The 21,228-nt window shown below is 36.2% G+C and overlaps 1 protein-coding gene across 1 annotated transcript in view; it reads right to left on the bottom strand.

Moving 5' to 3' along the window:
• Window positions 1–3,360: 3,360 nt before the first annotated feature.
• FER (fer (fps/fes related) tyrosine kinase) overlaps window positions 3,361–21,228 on the bottom strand; it is a gene marked incomplete at its 3' end in the record, with an annotated part of 98,944 nt that continues 81,076 nt past the window's right edge. Inside the window, exons 14-16 of the mRNA XM_009082014.1 lie at window positions 20,813–20,928; window positions 19,126–19,220; window positions 3,361–3,484 (exon numbers count right to left, since the gene is read on the bottom strand). Of these exons, the coding sequence (XP_009080262.1) occupies window positions 3,361–3,484; window positions 19,126–19,220; window positions 20,813–20,928 (335 nt within the window). The remainder of the gene's footprint in view (window positions 3,485–19,125; window positions 19,221–20,812; window positions 20,929–21,228) is intronic.

The raw sequence follows: 21,228 nt of genomic DNA, 5'->3' as shown, positions 1-21,228 counted from the left end.
TTAGTTGTTGCACTCTCCCAAGTAGTGAAAGGCTAAGTCAAATTGTAACTCAACAGCAATTTCAGAAAGCCAGTATAGATTTGGACAGAATTTTCAAATATAAGGGCTAAGTACAGCTAGTACAGTTACAGGTAAAAAGTGGCATTAAAAATAACTTAAAGAAACTGATCAGCAGCCTTTAGTTTCACACTAGCAGGTACTCAAATGTGCATGGTACAAAATTAAAATCACTTCAGCTACTAAAATATTATGTGGGGATTCTGAACAAATCTTACATCAACAACCAAATAAATACTGAAGAAAGACAACAGCATGAAGTAAAACAATAGTTTTTGCTGCAACCTACATAATAGAAGGTGTTTCTAGTAATACCTTGCTGATCTTTAAGTAGTAGTGAACAAAGCCTATGGACCTTATAACAAAACAAAAGAATCCACTGCTCAGTCCATTTTCTCTCTAGTTAATTTTCTTTTATAGCTGATAACCACTTTCAGTAGATTAACCTTCTTACAAAAAAGAACAAGTTTAATGTTCTTTTTAAAAAAATCCCCATTCTTTTTACATAGTGCTAATTCTTTTTCCTACTATGAATTAAAATTATTCCGCTCTGATCTATCTGCTTTCAACACTAAATTTACCCATGACTCATTTGTCTTACCTGACCTAAAGAGGAGCAAACAAGGACTCTCAGATTACTGGAACAAACCATGCAGCCACATAGCTGCAGCTTCAGAGCTTGTGTAAGTAGTGGCCCAAACTCCAGTGGGGTTCCAAATGCTCAGAGCTTGCTTACAAAGCACTGCACAGTTCTGACTTTTCCCTGCTAACCCCTCATTCCCTCATCGAGTCTATTTGCAGTACAGCACCTAGAGTGCAAGAATCCTACTATTGTGCAACAGGTTTAAAGGACCCAGGAAGGAACTGATACTGTGTGCTTCTGTGGCAGACAGGTTCTACACAAACGTATCTCCAGCCATCCCCCAAGGTGTCCACAAATCCTGCATTAGTGCCCCAACTCCTCAAACAGGGTACATACCTAGCAAAATTTTATGTATGCTAAACCTAATAAAATGTGGTTTAGCCATTGGTCAAGGACATTTTAAAATTTCATGAGCTGCTTTCCTATAGTAAGTACACCCCACCGGTGAGCTCTTCTATCAGTACTGCTAAAATCACTATGTTGCCCTGATTCATAAATTTCCATTGCGTTTACCTATTAAATTGAGAAGAATTAGTTCATAAATAAAATAAGCACATGTGATGGCTAACCACATAAAACCAAAAAAGAACTTTGAATACTACAGAATACAAGACTCTTAAACTAATGCTGGGAATTCACATTTTGATTTATTAACCTGCGTGTTCCATAAAAGTAAGCAGTTTACCCGACCGCACTGTTTGCTTGCTTGGTTGCACTTTAATCTTATTCAGGATAGGTTTACCTAAATTTTGGTTCTGCCTTTAAGGAAAGTGCTAGCTCTCTGATAACCTCCAGGGACAATCTGTGAAAATAACCAAATTTTGCAAATATTTTGAAACCTCAAAAGTAAACAGGGTGAAAGAACTTCTTCCCTCCTTCTACTATATATAATATGTGTAATCCAGGCTGTATGCATTAGCAAGTCTACAGCACTAGCAAAACAGGTCACATTACAGCTCTTTTTCCTCATTTAAGATCTACATGACACATCTGAATTTAGCTTTTTAGATGAAAACAATGGAACAATGAAATCTTCATATGGTAAGACAACACTGCATACATCTCTATGAAATACATTCTCTGAATCACTATGAGCTTTGTAAATACATCTTGAGAATAGCTGTTCATATTCACTGCTAACCAACTGCAAGTGCACATTTCAGAGATAAGCTAAAGCCATATTGTCATCTGTAACAATCAGAACAATACTATTCCATGCGGATATGCAAGGACACCCTTCTCCCAGAGTTAAAAAAAAAAAAAAATAAAAGAGGGGGAGTTGGGCAGAGCACCTCTACCAAATCAATTATTTCTAAACTATTTAAATTTTGCAGGCACCACACTATCATTTACTGAATAAATATTGCATTATTTTTTCAGTAATTGCAATTATGAACTTCAGTTATTCAGCTACTACTTTTCCCTCTGGTTTAATTTTCTAAGAACACAGGAGCTCTAAATAGGCAATTCACATTTAACACTGATCTGACAGTTATGAAATCATTAAGCATTAGAGCATTTATGAGGCTAGTGTAAAATCACTAATGGTGTTACTTGCTCTGATCTTTATGACATTAGTTTCTTGACAAACAGAGTCAGGCTGAAACTCATTCTACCATGATAGAATGCTTACAATACTTTTCTGGGATTTCCCTAAAGTAATATTCCATCATTTTATATGTGTATAGTTAGTTTTTTCCTCTCTTGGTGTTTCTTATACATCATAATCTCACAGAATTGTTTCAATTAACCTGACCTGTGTGACTGCGACTGACCAATTCACTGTTGATAAAAACCTAAGAGAAATGCCACTCTGGTCTCCAATAACAGCATTCACCAGAATAGTGTTAAATATGAAATGGACTGGTTATGTAACTGAAGTGGCACACAGTTCATCTACAAATGCTCTACAAAGCAGAAGTCATCCATATTACAAATGAAAACTTTTTCTTCATAATCTTTCTGCAAAGAGCAGTGTCATCATGCCTATGTCTCATATTTTAGCAATAGCACTGAGCAGGGTATATACTGAGATAAAAATGTAACAGAAATCAAATACATTCCATTTGATACAAACTGAGTATAAGCAGTGCCATGGCAGAGTCAAACTGGAGGAAAAAACAAGGAAAAGGAATGGTAGAAACAGAAATAAGATTTTCCAAGATAAAAATATCTGATAATCATCTGTATTTTAAAGAAAGCACCCCAGGCAATTTATATTTTAATATACAGGTCTTTAGTTTTTCTCTCTTTATTATCTGAGAAACCAGTAGATTTTCTCTGAAACACATTTCAAACATAACTTAACCTTGTTGGCCAGGCAAGTATCTGTAAATTTCAGATAGGATATAAGCCTCACAGGTTGCTTCATTGTCACTGTATAAATTATGCTCCTTACAATGCAAATCATTATGGTGAAAAAATATTGTTTATCTTATATTAACAGAAACAACTATATAGATCAAATAATGTAGTACATATTTTAACCCAAATGAACAGAACAGTTTTGGATTAGACAAGCAATAATTATCTCCTTTCAAAAAAAAGTATACTTTTTTTTTAATTGTAGGGCTTAATCCTGTGATAATAAGCACCATACAGAAACACCTTGCATTCCCACTGAGCAAAGGTATAATAGTGAGAAAAAAAATCTTCCTTACCTATGTATACAATTTTTAGATTCAAGATATGCCATACCAGAGGCAGCATCTAATGAAAATTTCACCAACTGCTTGGTTTTTAGCTCATCCTTCTTTTTTCTTAAAAATGACAGGAAATCACCTCCTAGAAAAACAGACAGATGGATAGTAAGACATGACTGACAGGATACTGACATTTATCTCTCATTAGTGTGCAAGACTGAACAAAATACAGCTATTCGCTGTTGTTCTCATCCCACCAGTTTGAGGTTAGCCCAGGAAAAAGGAACTCACCTTTCAAAATGCATTTTCTCTTAAATATTAGGTGCTTAAAAGTGAAAACTGCACAGCATGTTTTTGATATACCCAAAGGCTTCACCAGTGTACATTAAATACAGACTCACATAAAAATTGTTGACAAAAACAATTGATAATTTTTGACAAATATACTTTTCTAATCACAGAATGGTTGCTGTAAGGGTTTATAAAAACAGTGAATCAAGAGGTTAGGTCCTACTAGTTACACAAGAGTAATTAATTTTTAATTGATCATTTGCAGCAATGTTCCTCAAATTCTACATTGATGTGTTTGGAGGGGTAACAAAGTGTTTTACTTGGGTAACGTTAACTGAATATTTGACACTGATAGTGGGAGGCAAACAGTTATTACTGTGATTTTACAGTCAGTCTTCTGCCTTGAAGGATCAAAGTTGCTGTCCTGTTGTCTGAGGAGAATGAGGAGTTAAAAAAGGAAAATGTGTTAGCAAAAAAACTTTCTGAGAAATTGATTTAGGACAAAGATAAGCTGGAGAGATATACAAACACTGCAAAGTCATGTTCTGAGTGATATAACTGTATTATAAAGATTTTTCTAAAATATATTTTATTGATCCAGGCAAAGACAAAAAATCCTAGAAGAGCTTTCCACATCACACTACTTATTAGATAGCATGCAGCCAGCCATTGCTACAGCATTTCTTTCTTTTCATTCACTGAATAGACTATAGTGATTCTCTCTTGCAAATCATGCACTGGTACACAATTTCATATACTGTCTTTCTTACCAATGTGAAATTATAGTACATATTAAAAGTTCCATATGGGATATTTTCTTAGGAGGCCATTTCTATTTGTATTTCATACCATAAGAAATAAGATAAGAGAATATTGAAGGAAAAAGCCTGATATAACGAAGTGTAACTCTAATGCCCTTCAAACATTAAGTTGGATTTGCCTGGGCTGGGTAGCACACAGACAGGAAATCAAGAGGTGACTGGACGCCCTTCACTCTAAAGACAATTTGTAATATCCTCTGTTTTTCAAAATATGGGTACATACATTCCATCTCCAAAGTCTGACATGAGTGAATCTTGGGATACTGAATTTTAAACTCTAAAGAAATCCCAAAAGTACAGATGACTACTGCAAACTGGGCTGGGAAATAATCACCTTTTCTTTAATTTGAGATGCTACTGACATAATCCGATACCTGGAAAAAAGTAGGTATTGCCAGAGGGAAGTAAGATAAAAACTCCTATGAAATATGTGTCATTTCTTAGACATATAAACAGAATTATTCTGGTTAGAGCAGACAGTTAACAATACTTTTAAGCAATTTCCCCCTTCAAAACATACAACAAGCTAATGAAAATTAATTTATTTATATACTGAGAACTCACTGTTCTGTACATAGGAATCACCATTGAATTTGTAAGTATGATTCTATGCCTTTATGAATGTGAAGTCACCTTGTCTTGACAAACTGTGGCATCTTGAATGAGCACAGTAAATCAAGGAAGCTTACAAAAAAACATATTCTCCAACATATGTTCTAACAATGAAGATTGAGAATTCCTAACCACTTATTGAAGAACTGAAAAGACAGATAAGCTCGGTTTGATATTCTGAAAAAAAAGCCCAACAAACTCTACCTGAAAAAACCCTTCTCTACAAAAAGTGCTGTAACAACACCAGTGTAAGTCTAAATTCATATTCCTAACAATTTGTCTAAATTCTTTGTACTGCTCTCCACAATCAACAGTAAAAAATCTGTTTGCAAACAATAAGATACTAAAAATAAGTTATCAAAAGAAAAGCTAAAAAACATATCAATGAATTAATGTTAAAACATTTCCTGTTATTAATTTGCTGCCAATATGTTCATGCAATCAGATCAAGATCCTAATTTTCATCCATTCATTACTGAACAGGATTAAAAGCTGCTCAGTTCCTTACATCAGAATATGCCAAACTCTCAGTGCACAAACCTGTAACTTTCCAATGCAATCAAATACCACCAGGAAGTGATTTAGACTTGCTAAATTTCAGTGTGTGGCATGTACTGCAGGAAATTCTAGAGCTTTGAGCAACACCAGCATACTTACACCTTGAACTGCATAAACTATACTTGATGCCTATCGCTAAAATACAATAAATTTACCTTAATCTATCTCAGAATTTCAACAGTAAAAAAAAGTCAGCAAAGGTATGCTTTCATTAGTTGTTCTGTTTTCTTGTATCTGTCCTTGCACAGAGATGACAAAATGTCTTTTAAATATTCTGTTCAATATTCATTTGAAAACACTGTTAGTTGCAGACAAAATAAAAGAGCTGAATGAGATGCACCTCACTCTGTACAAGACGTGTAGTTTTAGGCTAAATCTGCGAGTCACTGTGGAGTGACAGTGCACTAGAACAGACTGCTCAGAAGTGGTAGATTCTCCCTCACTGGAGATACTCAAGAACCATTCTGGATGCAATCCTGAGCCACCTGCTCTAGGATAGCCCTGCTTGAACAGGGAGGCTGGACCAGATGACCCACTGTAGTCCCTTCCAACCTGACCAGTTTTGTGATTCTCCTCATCATTGTGATAGTAACGTACTTAGTTAACTAACAGAATTACTCTTAAATGCACAGAATTATTCTTAAGTAAATTCCAGCTTTTACTGTGGTCAGTGTTCCAGCTACCATAGCACCCCCATGAATACCTTAAAAGCTGAATTAAGAGGATTTCACTACAAACTCTTCAGTGTAGAACTGTGGCTTTGTAATATCCATATGTGCTTCTTAAAGTAAGTTTAAATATAAAAAACCCTAATTCACTATTTGCAGCACATAATGTCAGAGCACTATTTCCAATATAATAGATGTTTATCAAACCAAAATAAACAGACCAATTAACCTATGAAACAACTGATACAAAACTAGATGAGTACATTACAGTAAGCAATGCTTTCTCTTATAAGTAAAATTTCCATTGTATTCTGAATGGCTACCTGTTAATCTAGTTAATGGCTCACAACATCTACCAGGAAACGAGGTTTGCTCCAACAACTCTAAGAACTCAAAAAAAATTAGACCATTATATATACTACCACCAAGCAGAAATTGACTGCCTGGTTTGGGCTTACAGGAGGATAGATACCAGTACTGGAGTGCCTGCCTAATACAACAGAATTATTTTACTAAGTGGATGACAAAATGTAGTTCACAAGAGGCTCCATGAGAGCAGCCAGTTATAACTGGATTCCTGAAAACAGCCCTTCATGTAGTTCACTGTGAATGTGAACTATTTCTTGTTATATGTAGAATTTATGAGAGTGTGAAAATGCCACCTATTGGCAACTCCTAGTGTTGGCTGTACTTTACAGCACAAACTTCATGCTGCACATTAAGTGGCCTTTCATAGCGATAAAGCAGTTCACTCGATGTTGCACACAAAAGCAAGCTAATACTCTGCAAGAGAAAAAAACACCACCTGTGATCTATGAAATCAAAATACAATAAACAGCAATGAAATATGTTAAATATGTTTACAGAATATTTAGTTATGGCAATCTCTGCCTTTAATGGCATTTATAATCAACTATAACTGCATACTTCAGTGTTCTCCTGAGATGGTGCCAACAATGGCACCCACTTACTTGTTCTAGGCACTCTAGGCATCATTCTGATAACCAATATAGACACTGAACATAATTAATGATGGAAAATCTCCCACTTGTTGATATCGAGATATATAGACATACGTAGTTTATCTATTGTATCTCTATACAGTATCACACCATTTTAATAATGCTATAAATAATTATACAAATCGTATTAAATGTGTTAACATGACAGCAATGAGTAAGAATGATTATTAAGAAATTCTATGTATTATTATTCACATATACGTTTTCATAAAGTGGGAGAATTTCCTTTGTTAAACAGTCTTGTTAACTAGCAGTTTGTTTAAGGAGGCCACTTAATTCTTCTTATATTTATACACATATTCATCATGCAGATGGCTTATGGCCACATCTCTTAATGGTCATCTAACCCAGGGGAGCGCCGTGATTCAAAATTCATAATTGTTCTACAGGGTATTACAATACTGTTGAAATTACCTTTATATGCACCTGTAAGTACTGATAAATTTGAGGATTAATAATGCCAGTGTTTTGACCAGCTTAAAGCAATTTAGCATTTCTTTACTGCCCTGTATCTGAATCCCATATACATTCTCAAAAACCCAAACCAAGTTAAAATTTCAGTTTCCTGTTAAGCAAAGCATATAAAAGTCGTTACAATCATGCAAAATTTTGCCACTGTAATATTAACAATGGTAGTAATGAAGTATGAGTGGAAATGCATGTATGTGAAAACAAAAGATGAAAAAGGAAAAAAAGCATTAAAAGAATGGTGTGCATTGAAAGCCAAGGGCATGAGTAGCAGCAAGAAACATGTAAACACAGAAAATATGGCTTGCACCAACACTGCATTGAAGATGACTTTTTAGCAGAAGACCTAAAGGAAAATCATCTTTCCTCCAGAAGTCTTCCATTCTCCAATTATTAATTCCTGTAACTGTACTATGCTTAAAAATCAGAAACTGAAGGCCTTGAAAAGGATTCCAGATTAGAGAGTCGTGATAGCCAATGCGAAACAGAATGCACTTGAGGAACCTTTTACTCTAAGGAAAAGCTAATGAGTATTTTTTAAATGCAGACACATTAAATAGCTACAATTACTTAAAAGTTGTTCTAGGCACAGCAAAAATAGTAATAAATTGGATACCAATGAATAAAACTGAAGAAATAAGAAATCAGAAATAAAATGCATATAGAAGATGTTACAGCTACCGAAACATTTCACTAATTAATGATTGTACTATATTGATACAAAATATAGATCATCAAAGCCTAAAGCATTTGAAGAGATAAAAACCAAACTCCAGTCTGAAACATTACAACAAAAGAAGATGGTAGACAGGGCTTAGGCCCTGTTTTATCAAACACAGAAGCTCTGAACCAAAATGAATTTTTAAACATCACCACATACACCCCAAAAAAGGAATCTGATTGTTCCTCCTGTCGTTATTGTCGCCGCTGGAATCCATGCAGCAAACAAGGAGGCAGAGACCCATGAACATTCCAGGACTACAACCAAGGGTAGGGAGGAAGAAGAAACAGCGTCTGTATGTATGCAAGAGGGCTGGTGAGCAAGGGTTAAGTTGGACATACATATGGAGAGAAGGAGCCACTGGGAGTGTTTCTGGTTTATAGAGTGACATGCCCAAGAAGGGAGAAGACGGCAGAGGCAGAAGTATAGCAGGATGCAAAGATGTAGAGACAAAGAAAAAAATGGAAGCTGGAAGTCACTATTACTGCACCTTATCTCTAATTGGAATTTGACAAGAATTTGACTGACCATTCTTTTTCTGTTGTATTGATTTTTGACAGCATGCAGTAAAGATTCAGGATGGGACTGCAAGATAGGACACAGATCTGAAATCTGCTGACAAAAGACAGCTACTGAGGATGTACAATAGAAGCAATGGGGCAGATCATGCAAAACTTTATGAAAGTTTTAAGGGGTGTCTAAAGAGAAGCAATTTGAAAAAACAAAACCAAACCAAACCAGAATAATCTCTATAGAGATCTCACCGTGTTTAGATGCAGCAATTAGACAAAAGACCCACCAAAGGAGAAAATGAGGCAGCTGAATCACACAACGTGAAACTAGATTTTCAGATTTTTTCCAGCATCAATCAGCATTTCAGACAACGTATGAAATCAGCAGAACCTCTGAGATAGCGGGGCTAAGCTTAGCCTCGGGTAAGCCATAGTGTACATGTACTTAGCTGCTCTTTGCAAGGGCTCTCCTTTACTCAAGATGTTATTCATTAGCAGAAAAGATCAAATAATATGAATATTGTATACCGTATCAATAAATAATTATAAATATCTCAGTCTCAGCACCAAGACTTTAGTTACAAAACGGTTTGTTGGCTTCAGTGCAAATAACAGAAGAAATACACAAAACTGGTTGTGATTTTGTGCTATACCCTGAAGTATCACTACATAGAGAAAATAAGAGCAATTCCACAAAAGCCAGTTAAGATTTAGAAGTTGTACGAGCTCTTATGAATCTGTAGATATTTCTACACTTTATGCAGTATAGCCCTCTTTCCCAGTGAAGTCCAAAAAGGCATCCTGCTAAGTCAGGCAGAACGCTGCTTCTGACCTAATACCCTGTAGAAGTAAGAAGTGCTGTAAGATACAGAAAGTAGAGTGGAGTCACCTTAATTTCATAAGAAAGGGGGTGAGTAAGCCAAACCAAACCAAAGTTAACTGCAATGTAGGACATTGTGAGCAGGCTGCAGAGGTAACCCCAGAACTTGGGTTAAGAATCATAGGATCACTTAGGTTGGAAAAGACCTCCAAGATCATCAAGTTCAACCTTTGACGGAATACCATCACACCCACTAAGTGATAGTATTAAGTACTACTTTTACTAGTTTTATGAACACTTTCCAGGGATGATGTCTCCACCAGAATGGTTACAGGCACTACAGAAATGGCTATGTTCTTTCTCAGTATGCCTGGGAATCAGTGTAGTTGACACCAAGCAGTGCTGTATCCGAGCTAATAAAACCTGTCACCTCGGATTTGTTTCTGCATCAGTGGCATAGGCAATTTGCATCCCAAATGATTCAGAACAAATCTGAACAGGCTACCTTAACGAGTTGCAAAGATGGAGCTTTTGACCTTGCTCAACTCCACCTTGGAATCTAGCTGCTTATGTCTAGATATAAGCTGAATATAGTTGAAACTTAATTCTGACAACCTTCCCATAATATTAGATTACGGAGTATTTCTATACCTCTTTATATGCACAAGCTTAGCTCTACCTCTTTCAAGCTGCCAGTGTTCAGAATATCCATGGATGTCAGCAAGAATCTACATAAAACAAGGAACACAAACTGTCTGGTTAAGTAGGGAGTTGCTTTTTTTGCAACCATGTACCTATTATCAAGTAGAAATTCTATGGTGGTATCAGAAATGCACACTGGAACTCCAAGGAAATGTCTACAATGTATTTAGAATTAGAATGGAAAATGTCTGTAAGTGCCCACCAGAAACAGGGAATGGGAATCACACTCAGACCAAATCACTGATAGAGCAGACTAAATACAGTCTATGGGCAGAGAATGCATCTGGAGACAAGAAACAGCTCCAGGAAAACTGTGCAGAACTGTATGAGGTAAGGATCTGGTACAGAAATGAGATCTAGCTTTCATAATATAATATATAATATACTCATAATGTATTACATTAACATAATGTATATGCTAGAGGATGCTAAATTAAGTCTCAACAGATGAGACAGATTCTTGAATTACTTATTTTTGAATGCCTTTGAATTCATTAGTGAAAAGAAAATTAATTCAAAATATTGTGGTGGTTATAATTTTAACCATGTTGGTTATAAAAATGTTTAAATACATTGAAATCTGAAACAGAAAGTAGGCTATCAGCTTGTGATTAAACAGTCCAACAGCTAAAAGGAGTAGGTCACAAAAGATGTGACTTCAAGCTTCCTTCTACCTTGAATCAAGCATTGGAACATATAAAGATGTATGCATGTACTCTCAACTAGACAAATCCTTCCAGAGACAGCTGGTGCAGGCATGATGATGGTGCTTATCTTGACAGCCCATGCAGGCTCTTTGCTGAAGGGAGAGGGGTACAGTGGAAGAGTCTACAAGATAAACTGTTGAAATAATTGCAAAAAGTGGTAACTGCACCACAGTTACCATATGTATCTTCAAAATGCTCCATCAAGAAGACACATTTCAGAAACATGCAAAATTCTTACCTCTAAATTAAATTTTCCTTTCAGAGCAAGCTAAAATTCAAGTATATTGAAATGAACGTAAATAATTTTGTGCCTCAGGATTGCTTTTAGCATCTTACAGATTACATTTAATTTGTTTTTCCCTTTAAGGAAGAGAAAAAGAAACACTCAGATCTTTAAAGGGACTCCTGCAGTTTCTTTTTAATTACATAGCAGAATGCATGATAACTTATGAGCGGATAAAAATGCAGTTAAGTGATCCTGAGTATTTCAATTAATTAAAGCCCCTTATTCTTAAAGCAGAAACAGCATAATATGATCCATGGTCACTAAGAAAGTAGTTGGGACCAGGAAGACAGCAGTGAGAAAGGGTAAAAACCGAGGGTATTCTAGTTTCTTCTTTTCCAGCCTTTTTCCATGAAAAGATGCTGAATTCACACTGAAAAGGAAAAGAACAGGAAGCAGGCCCTAGCAACCCCTTCAGCATGTTCCTGATAATCTCCACACCTCAACAAAATTCACCATCCATTTGTCTCAGGTTGTCATTCTGGACTCTGGTAGTGTTCCAGGCAGTCTTTCCAATCATCAACTAAATTTGCTATAACTGTAGTGTTATGAAAACTCCTTATGCCTCACGTGGCCTTAAGAGAAAATGGCAAATTGTTCTTTTCCTGTTCTGAATACCAAAGCAGCTCCTCATAATTACTTCTCTTTCTTTAGTTTTAAGGTCAACAATGCAGGATAATGCACACAAACCCCACTGGGAAAACAGAGAGCAAAGAAAACTGAATACATTAACCCAGAAAATAGCAGTAAAATACTCAATTTTTCAGATTGATCTAACATCACAGAAAAGTTACACATTTTCTTACACATTACTGTAAACCATACTTTTACACAACGTTCTGCTGGTTCTCATTTGGGAAACTATCCCTGACAAAGAATTACCTACATGAGAAAATTACATTGGTTGCAAATATGCAGCAATCCTAACTTACAAACTTTAAGAGTAGTATCCCACCTTTATGACATCACTTTTCAGTCAGGTTAGTCAAGTGCATATGACATTACAAACCCATGGCCCTATGCTAAGACGAAGCATTTGGCAAATCCCAGCACAAGAAGTTTCTTTTCCCAAAATTCATTAGCAATTCTCATTTTAACTTCTGTCTTTCTTAGGATAAACTGAGTACTTAAAATTTATCATCAGAGATAACTAAAATGTTAGTGTACTAAGTCATGAAAGAATGCAGTATTCATATTTTTAGATCAGAAGATAGCAGAAATAAACTCCACCAAATATCACCTTCGCAACAAATTCTATCAAACCACCTTAGCTGACATTTCATGATGAAGTAGTAAAAAAAAAAAAAAAAGGAAGACTCTTACAAAGAAAATAAGTTATAGCAACCCATATGAATATCAGAGTGCTTCATAATACTAACATGTTTCAGCAGTCTAATCTCCCTAAGCAGAAGTTTTCAAAGTTATGAAAATCATGGGCTGTACATGACACCTCAAGAATCTGTACTGTGCATGGAAAGGTTTGGTGTTGCGGGGGCTACAGGGTGGCTGCTGTGAGAAGCTGCCAGAAGCTGCCCCATGCCTGACAGAGCCAGTACCAGCTGCCTCCAAGACAGACCTGGTGCTGGCTCATGGCCAAGCCCATCAGCAACAGTAGTAACTCCTCTGTGAGAATGCATTTAAGAAGGAGAAAAAGTTACTGTGCAGAAGCAATTGCAGCCAGCAAAGAGTGACAATATGTGAAAAGAACAGCCCTACAGGCACAAAGATTGGTGAAAGTGGGGAGCAGGTGCTTGAGGCACTGGAGCAGAGATTCCCCTGCAGCCCCTGAAGAAGACCATGGTGAAGTAGGTTGTCCTCCTGCAGCCCATGGAGGTCCATGGTGGAGCAGCAATCCACCATGGCCCATGGAGGACCCCATGCTGGAGCAGGTGGATGCCCAAAAGAGGCAGTGGCCCTGTGGGGAGCCCGTGCTGGACCTGTGTTCCCGTGGGTGACCCACACAGGGGCCATCTGTTCCTGAAGGACTGCACCCCATGGGAAGATCAACTCTACAGCTGTTTGTGAAGAACTGGAGTCTGTGGGAAAGACTCACATTGGAGAAGTTAATGGAGGATACTTTCTGTGTGAAGGACCCTACACTGGAGCAGACAGAGGAAGAGTGTGAGGAGTCCTCCCACTGAGGAGGAAGAAGCAGCAGAGACATGTGATGAACTGACCACAACCCCTATTCCCCATCCCCTTGTACCTTTGGAGGTGAAGTAATAGAGAATCAGAAGCAAAGTTAACCTCAGGAAGTACAGAAGGTTGGGGGGGGAAGGTGTTTTAAGATTTTATTTTATTTCTCATTATCCTTTCTGATTTGTTTGGCAATAAATTCAGTTACTTTCCCCAAGCTGAGTCTGTTTAGCCTGTGAAGGTAATCAGTGAGTGATCTCTCCCTTTCCCTGTCTCAACTCATGAGCCTTTTGCTCAGTTTTTTTCTCCCTCTCTCCATGAGGAGGGTAGTGACAGAGCAGCTTTGGTGGGCACCTGGCATCCAGACAAGGTCAACTCCCCACAGAGTTGTACTGTCCTTTTCCTAGAGCTGATCTGAAATTTTTTGACTCCTTCAATGCAGGATTTAAAATTAACTGCATGATATTACAATTAAAGTAAAATTTGTTTCACATTGTAAAAATCAAACTTTTTTGGCATGGAGTTCTCTTTAGCTATGTGTTAACACAGCATCTGAAATCTGCTCTTGGGCAGTGGAGACAGAAGAAACTGACAGTCAAATAGTGTTTTGCTCTACTCAGTAGCCTCACTGCAGCCAGGAGTCTTTACCCACTATATTCTTCTCAGGTATTGCTAAGAGGTAATGCTTGGGTCATAAACCAAGTTTAAAAGCTCCTTATCTGAATAATGGTTTGCTATTAGAACACAGTCTTCTCTCCACTGGATGCATCCCACTTACTGTGCATATGTTATGAAGATGATCAGCAAATGCTAAACAAATTAGATGATGTACCTCACTGTTCAGAGAACCCTACAACAAATTACACAGATTCTGGATTTCACATCATGTGCAGTCTGGTTCAAGACATCACATCATATGCCCAGGGAACTAAGATTACTGGGGTATCTGTACCTAGAAACCAGTACATCTGACTTATCACCTGAGTACAGAGAACATACACATACATGTGTATGCCTATCCTAAATTGGGAGTACTGAGAATGTGAAGAGCAGATACCAGTAATATGAAATCAGAAAATATGAGCAAAGGTAAGCACATGGCAAAAGAGAAATAAAAGTCCAACTTCTATTAGGAACAAAAAAATGCATGGAAAAAAATCAGCATATAAATGCATAGATGCTGAGCTCATCCAATTTTCTTTCTTTTTAATAGTCTTAGCATCTTCAAACTAGTAACTAGAGTTGTCAAGGAGTAAAAGTAATAAGTACCATACAAGAAGAGAAAATCTGTATGTAAAGTCTTCATTACCAAAGTGCTTTAATACAAAGATAATTTCCAAATAGAGTTGTTTTCTCAGCTCTTAGTCAACTAAAAATTTCACATAAGAAAACTATGCCACTGTAAAATTCAGGCTATTTTTTATTACATGGTAGTTGAGAAGCCATACAGCAACTTCCGCACTGGGTTCTTGTAAGGATCTGGAGAGTCTAGCCTTTTAGTTAGTATTTCAATGTCATTTAGGAAAAAAAGAATAAAATAAATTATTTCCAAGAGTGTTTTAAAGGTTATTGCAAATTTATCCATTATGCAATCACAAATCAACATTTTAAAACCATCTGCTTGGCTAAATTGGTTTTCATAGCAGCTAGCTAACATAACTTAAGCCTGCAAATCAAATTTTTGCATAGATCTGAACTTACAAGTATATAAAACTTTTATTGAAAAAATAGTAAGGGATTATTGACTGAATTTCAATGGATATCATGGTAATTTTGGGAAGACAAGGGAAGGAAAAGGAGAAGAATGTGTTTAGGAGTTAAAAAATAATTAATTTCATTTTTCAGCAACTTTTTTTGCAATTCCCTGAAGGGTGGTTTTATGTCACGTTTCTTGTACACATATAACTTTCCATGCATACATGAAGGAAATTGCTGCTACATGCATTTTAGCTTTTGTTTATATATGACAAGGAATATTTTAATTAGTTGACTTTTTTATCAAGTAGAAGAATAGGCTTTAGAAAGAAATAATAAATCTAAATTACACAATAAATAAACAGTGCACTACATAAAATAGAAGTACATACCTGCCAAATAATGCTCTTTAGAATACTGATTGAGGGTTAGTTATTAGTAGGCAGCCACCACAACTTACTGAGATTATTATTTGTGTCATGTGTGTCACAAAGAATAAAGAAAAAGTTGTTAGAATATGCTTTTCTGTATTCAGATAAACTATTTATTGCACATCTTTACTATGGCAGAGCAGCAAAAAGCTACTTACCTTTAAAACAGGAGAATTCAGCTCTTTAAAAAAATATTCCAGTAGCTTTTGTCCTACTTAAAACGCTTATTTCTTAATATACATTCTTTGAAATGTAAGAAAGAAGCTTATCTTGTGCAGACTGAACCAGGGGCTCAGATGCTTTGGAAATGAATGATCCACTGGATATGGCGCTAATGACTGGACATGGCACTTACTGACATGGTCTAGATGACAGGACGATGGTCAGTCAAAGGTTGGACTCAATGACCTTAGAGGTCTTTTCCAACCTAAATGATTCTGTGTGATGCTCACTGGGCATATTTTATTAGACAACTGTAAAATACAGATTTGTTAAAACAGTTGCTATAAACTTTGAGTCCTCAGAAGAAACTCTCACCAGTTTACTGAACTCTCTTAACATGATATAAGACTTGTACAGCTTCTCTTACTCCTATATTTTCAATCTAGTGGATTAAGTTTCCTAAATCCATGTGCTCATCAATGGCACCATCATAAAAATATGGTTCCCTGTTACCAAACCCCCCAAGTTCTGCCTTTTCATGCCTTCTCCTCTCTCAGTTTGAAGGACTGTCTTTTTCATTAGATGTTGTATGAGAAAATAGCAAGGCCTCAAGTAACTGTATCCCAACTAACTCTAGAAAAACATGCCACATTCTGCTTACAGGATGTTCTCTCCCTCCCACTTGTAGATGTACCTGCAGAAAGACCAGCAGGACAGGACTAAGGAGAGAAGAGACCTTGAGCCCTTCCCCCAAACACCCCAGCCAATGGCAGGGAGATTGGATATATTTTTTGACATATGCACCCTTAAAAAGAATTCCTATAACACACATATACATTATATTGAGGTATTTTTTCCTATTTCGTGATAGGTGGTGGATGGCAAAAGGGATAACCAAGCCTTTCTTTCTACACTGGAGTAATCTATGGCGGGCTGACACTGAGTGGACATATACAATGAGATCAGCATGACCAATAAAAACTGGATAGTAAGGAAATTATGGTTCTTTTTCACTAACATACATCATTTCTCATCTATGCTTTTGCTTTAGCTGTGTATCCACAATATGCTCTGCTACATTATTTATTTTTTTCAATTAATCCTTGCTACATCACCCACCTTGACACTACTTTATTAATGTGATTCCTACTCTAGGACACGTCATTTAACACACGTGCCCCTACGCCTCCAAGCAAAGGGTTCTACCTGCAAAGGTTAGTTGTCTTTGACAACTGCAGTAAAGGAAGAGATATCTCTGCAAGGACAGTTTAAGACAGAATGACTACCAGGGTAGTACCTGCCTACGAAAAGTGATAGATTTCAAAATACATATTTAATAACTGAATAAATTAAGACTGTGAACTGAAATCATAATCCGGAATGTAAAGCAGAATTAGCTGCTGCAGAACCACACTACAGTAGTCTCAAAAGGCACAGTAAGCATGCCGCCTACTTGTATTTGGGATATAAAACCAGCAGAAAAATTGCAAGCAGACCCCAGAAGACACAGCAGAAATATCTCATTTTATGGAGATGCTTCTAATTTTTTCCTCGGAAAAAACTGTCAGACATTTATTAATTACACGCCTTCTGAGCCATACAGTCACAGAATACAATTCTAAGCTAAAACATGCCATTTTTAGCTATTAAACAGAATGTCAGTTAAACTGCTTAAACACCTTCAAGCATAAACACATTTAAGACACAACACAGGCAATGGCGGTACTAAGAAAGTTCAGTGCCAAGTGCAAGACAATGAGTTTACAACTATCCTGTTCTTCACAGGGCAGCATTAAATATCCATGCACAGCACTATTAACTATTGGGTTTTGTAGTCTTATCTGAATTTGTAATCAGAAAACAGAAAAACATCGATATCACTGCTTCTCTGAAATTTTTATTTCCTCTGTCAGTATCTTCAGAGCTGACATCCTTATTACCTGCTGATCTGGCCAATTTCCATAGTACGCTAGCCAAGGCATAAGAGCACACGAGAAAACATGATGGCTTGAACATAGTGCAGTGTTCATGAAGGCATGCAGGCAGAGAAGCTAGACAGAGGATTTACAGCCCAGCAAAATAGGACAAGAATTTTCTTTGCAAGAAGTTTCTTGCAAATTCAAAGCCAGGAGTCTCAAGAATGTCTGGGTACGCTTGGTCTGCAAAATAGGTATGAGAATCAGAGAAAAGTTCTTACTAATTTCTCCTCAACTGTATCAGTATGTTTCAACATGCCCTATGCTCTGAAAAACTTAAACCAGAAAGATAAAGGTGTTAAATGATCAGCATTTATTTTTATATTGAGAGATGTCTGGAGAAGCTGATTACCAAATTACTCCTTAAAACCAAGGACATTTTAGTTTCCATTATAATAAAGTTAATCACTCATATAAATGTAATAATCTAATACCATCTAATAGGATAAAGACAGAAAACTCCACTAGGTCAATTATTTCATCAGTGCTCTTGTACTAAAGTCAGTATTCAAGAATTATAAATGATCTAGGTCTTTGTGAATAAAATGGTTCTTGAAGCAGCTCGCTGTATAACTTTGAAAACAAATCCCATGATATATAAAACAAATATAGTGTTGCATATTGAGCAGTACTAGAGGCTACCAAACCAACACATTTTCCAGCTGCTGAGAAAATTAACAAAGAGGTAAAATTGCCCAAAAGCTGTTATCATGCCAACAACGTGAAATTCTCTCCAGCCATTGCTGAATAAAATGACCTGAAGATTCCAAAAATAAATGAAAAGCAACCCATAAACTGAACAACACATTTTGGCAAAGCAAAACCCCAATATATTACCGAAGACAACCTAAATATGGGGTATTAAAATTGAAACATTACTCAGTCATGAAGTTTCTTTACATACATCTTATAATTCATTACCTAACTCTATTGTTAAAGGAAATTCCATTTAATATCTTGTCAGGAAAAAAAATGAGGCTTCTGTTGCCTTCGAGTGCTACAGAAAACTCACAACACATTTTTGGAGCTCACTCCACTCCAAAGCTAGTAGAAGCTAGTATTTCCAGAAGTTTGCAACACAGATTACCTTTGAGATCAGTCACAAGAATGCAGAAAAACACAAATAGAAAACAATATATTTTACATTAGGGAAAAATACCTATGAAAATATGCTAAAAAAATGTAAAATAAATATTACCTGGAACAAGCTCCATAACGATATAAATAGGCTGTCGTTGTGTGCAAACTCCTATAAGTTTTACAATATTAGGATGATCATATTGTTTGAGTATTCTGCAAAACACACAGTAAGTTTATTATGTTAACAAACCTTATTGTAGAAACTGACTAAATATTCTACAAAAATATCTTAAACCCTCAATGTTATTTTAATGGAAGATGTCATTACTGTTATCATAAAGAAAAAATCAACCATCATTCTGTTTGAAAGGGGCATTCTGATTTACTAGTAAATCAAGATTAAACACTAGATAATTATCATAATTTTACTATTTGTCTACATAACATTTTTTCTATATAACTGAAAAATGTCCTGCCAGGTATGCAGCTTCTCAAGAACCTTTGTACTTAAAATAGGATTTCCGAGGTGGATCAGAAGCAGAGCTACATTCAAAAAGTATGCACAGCATGTATCTCTACCTCCTTGCTGCAACTTTCAAAAGCACACTCATTCTGATTTTACTTTGAGAGATTAATTAATACAATATGTTTTAGAAGACTATAAGGACAGCAATTTTAATTTTGAGAATTAAATGAAAACATTTACATCTTCTTACACAATGCTGCAATAAGATCATTTGCAGCGTAAAACAGCATGCTATGATTTGTAAGTGAAATGAAGAGCGAGAAAGAATGCTAGAGACTTTGGAACTTAAATGTTCCTTCTGATATTTGCTGACTCAAAGGACCTCCTCTTTTTCCCTTTTATTTTTTCCCTAGAACCAAGACTAAAATACTAACCTACCCAGTACTTATATATTTAGTGGAATATAACACTTTTTTTTTCAGACAATTTTTTCCCATTAGTGTTAGGCTGCTTAACAAATGAAACATCTCTGCAGTTGCCAAGATACCAACTGTTTAAAATGATTCAATAGATAGGGCAGTTGATCTTCATTTTATAAACAGAGATACTATCTGTCACTTTTTCAAACTGATCATACTAGTTTGGGAGTAAAAAATTAAAATACATGTAGCTTCACAGTAAGGAGGAGCAAGTTAATTTAAAAATTATGAAATTGTCTCAATATACCCATCTACCCTGAGGCCTTAGAACCGAACTATCTACAACAGCCAATATTCTGGATACTTCATATTTTGTGGCATGACTGTAATTTGAAAAATCAGTATGCAATCACATGTTGGTTGACACAGCACGAAATATCTCTCCTGGAGGGAACTCTTCTTACAAAGAGGAAATTACTAAATGGGGTCTATATGGCAATCTAGACACATCTGATCATTGCTATTAGCCATGCATGTAAGGTAGGAGTTGTATCTGGTATAATCACATTAAAATTAAGAGCATCTTACAGTCTTCTCATCCCAATCCTCACAGCACATCTTATAAGAAGTTCTAAATGAAAGCACTTAGGACAACGAAGTTGTATTTCAATAGCATAGCTTGCTTTGCCAAAGAGATGGTTTCAGCAAGAGCAGATGCTATGCATTCACAACTTAAAAATGCCTACATTTAGTTACAAGGTTGACACTTGAAGAATGCACCAAGGGAGAGAAAGTAAGGAAGAGTTTAACTACTGATTCTTTGAATTTTTCTGAAGGTCAGATTTTGTAAAGCCGTCTAGCAATAAAACTTGAAAAAAACCCCGTGCAAGTATTTATTTCAAGTAATTTTAGACACCTACCTGGCTTCTGACAGAAATTTTATTTTCAGTTCCTGAGGAAGATCTTCTTTGCAAGTTTTTACAGCAACAGGCGTTTTATCCTTTAATGTTCCTTTATATACCTCACCAAAATTGCCCTGAAATTGGGGGGCAAAGAAATCATTCTAAGCCAATAAAATCTTCACAAATTGCCAGAAAAAATAATGCAGACAACTAATGTAACTGGTACAGAATTCTGAAATGTGTTTACAAAGTCAAATAAGGTTTTCTTTCAGTATCTGCCCCTAACAAAAGCAGTTCATACAGACATAGTACGTCTATTACATGGACACAGCATATGAGTTGTAGTTTGACCTTGCTGGAAACAGGAAAAAAAAACCATTAATTGTGCAATTACCATTTTCCATAAAATCTCTTAGCAACTTTTAAAGTCAATT

Source organism: Acanthisitta chloris, unplaced genomic scaffold, assembly GCF_000695815.1.
Source record: "Acanthisitta chloris isolate BGI_N310 unplaced genomic scaffold, ASM69581v1 scaffold12759, whole genome shotgun sequence".
NCBI lineage: Eukaryota > Metazoa > Chordata > Aves > Passeriformes > Acanthisittidae > Acanthisitta > Acanthisitta chloris.
The sequence above is the reverse complement of the archived record's forward strand: the minus strand, read 5'-3'. Positions and strand labels throughout refer to the sequence as shown.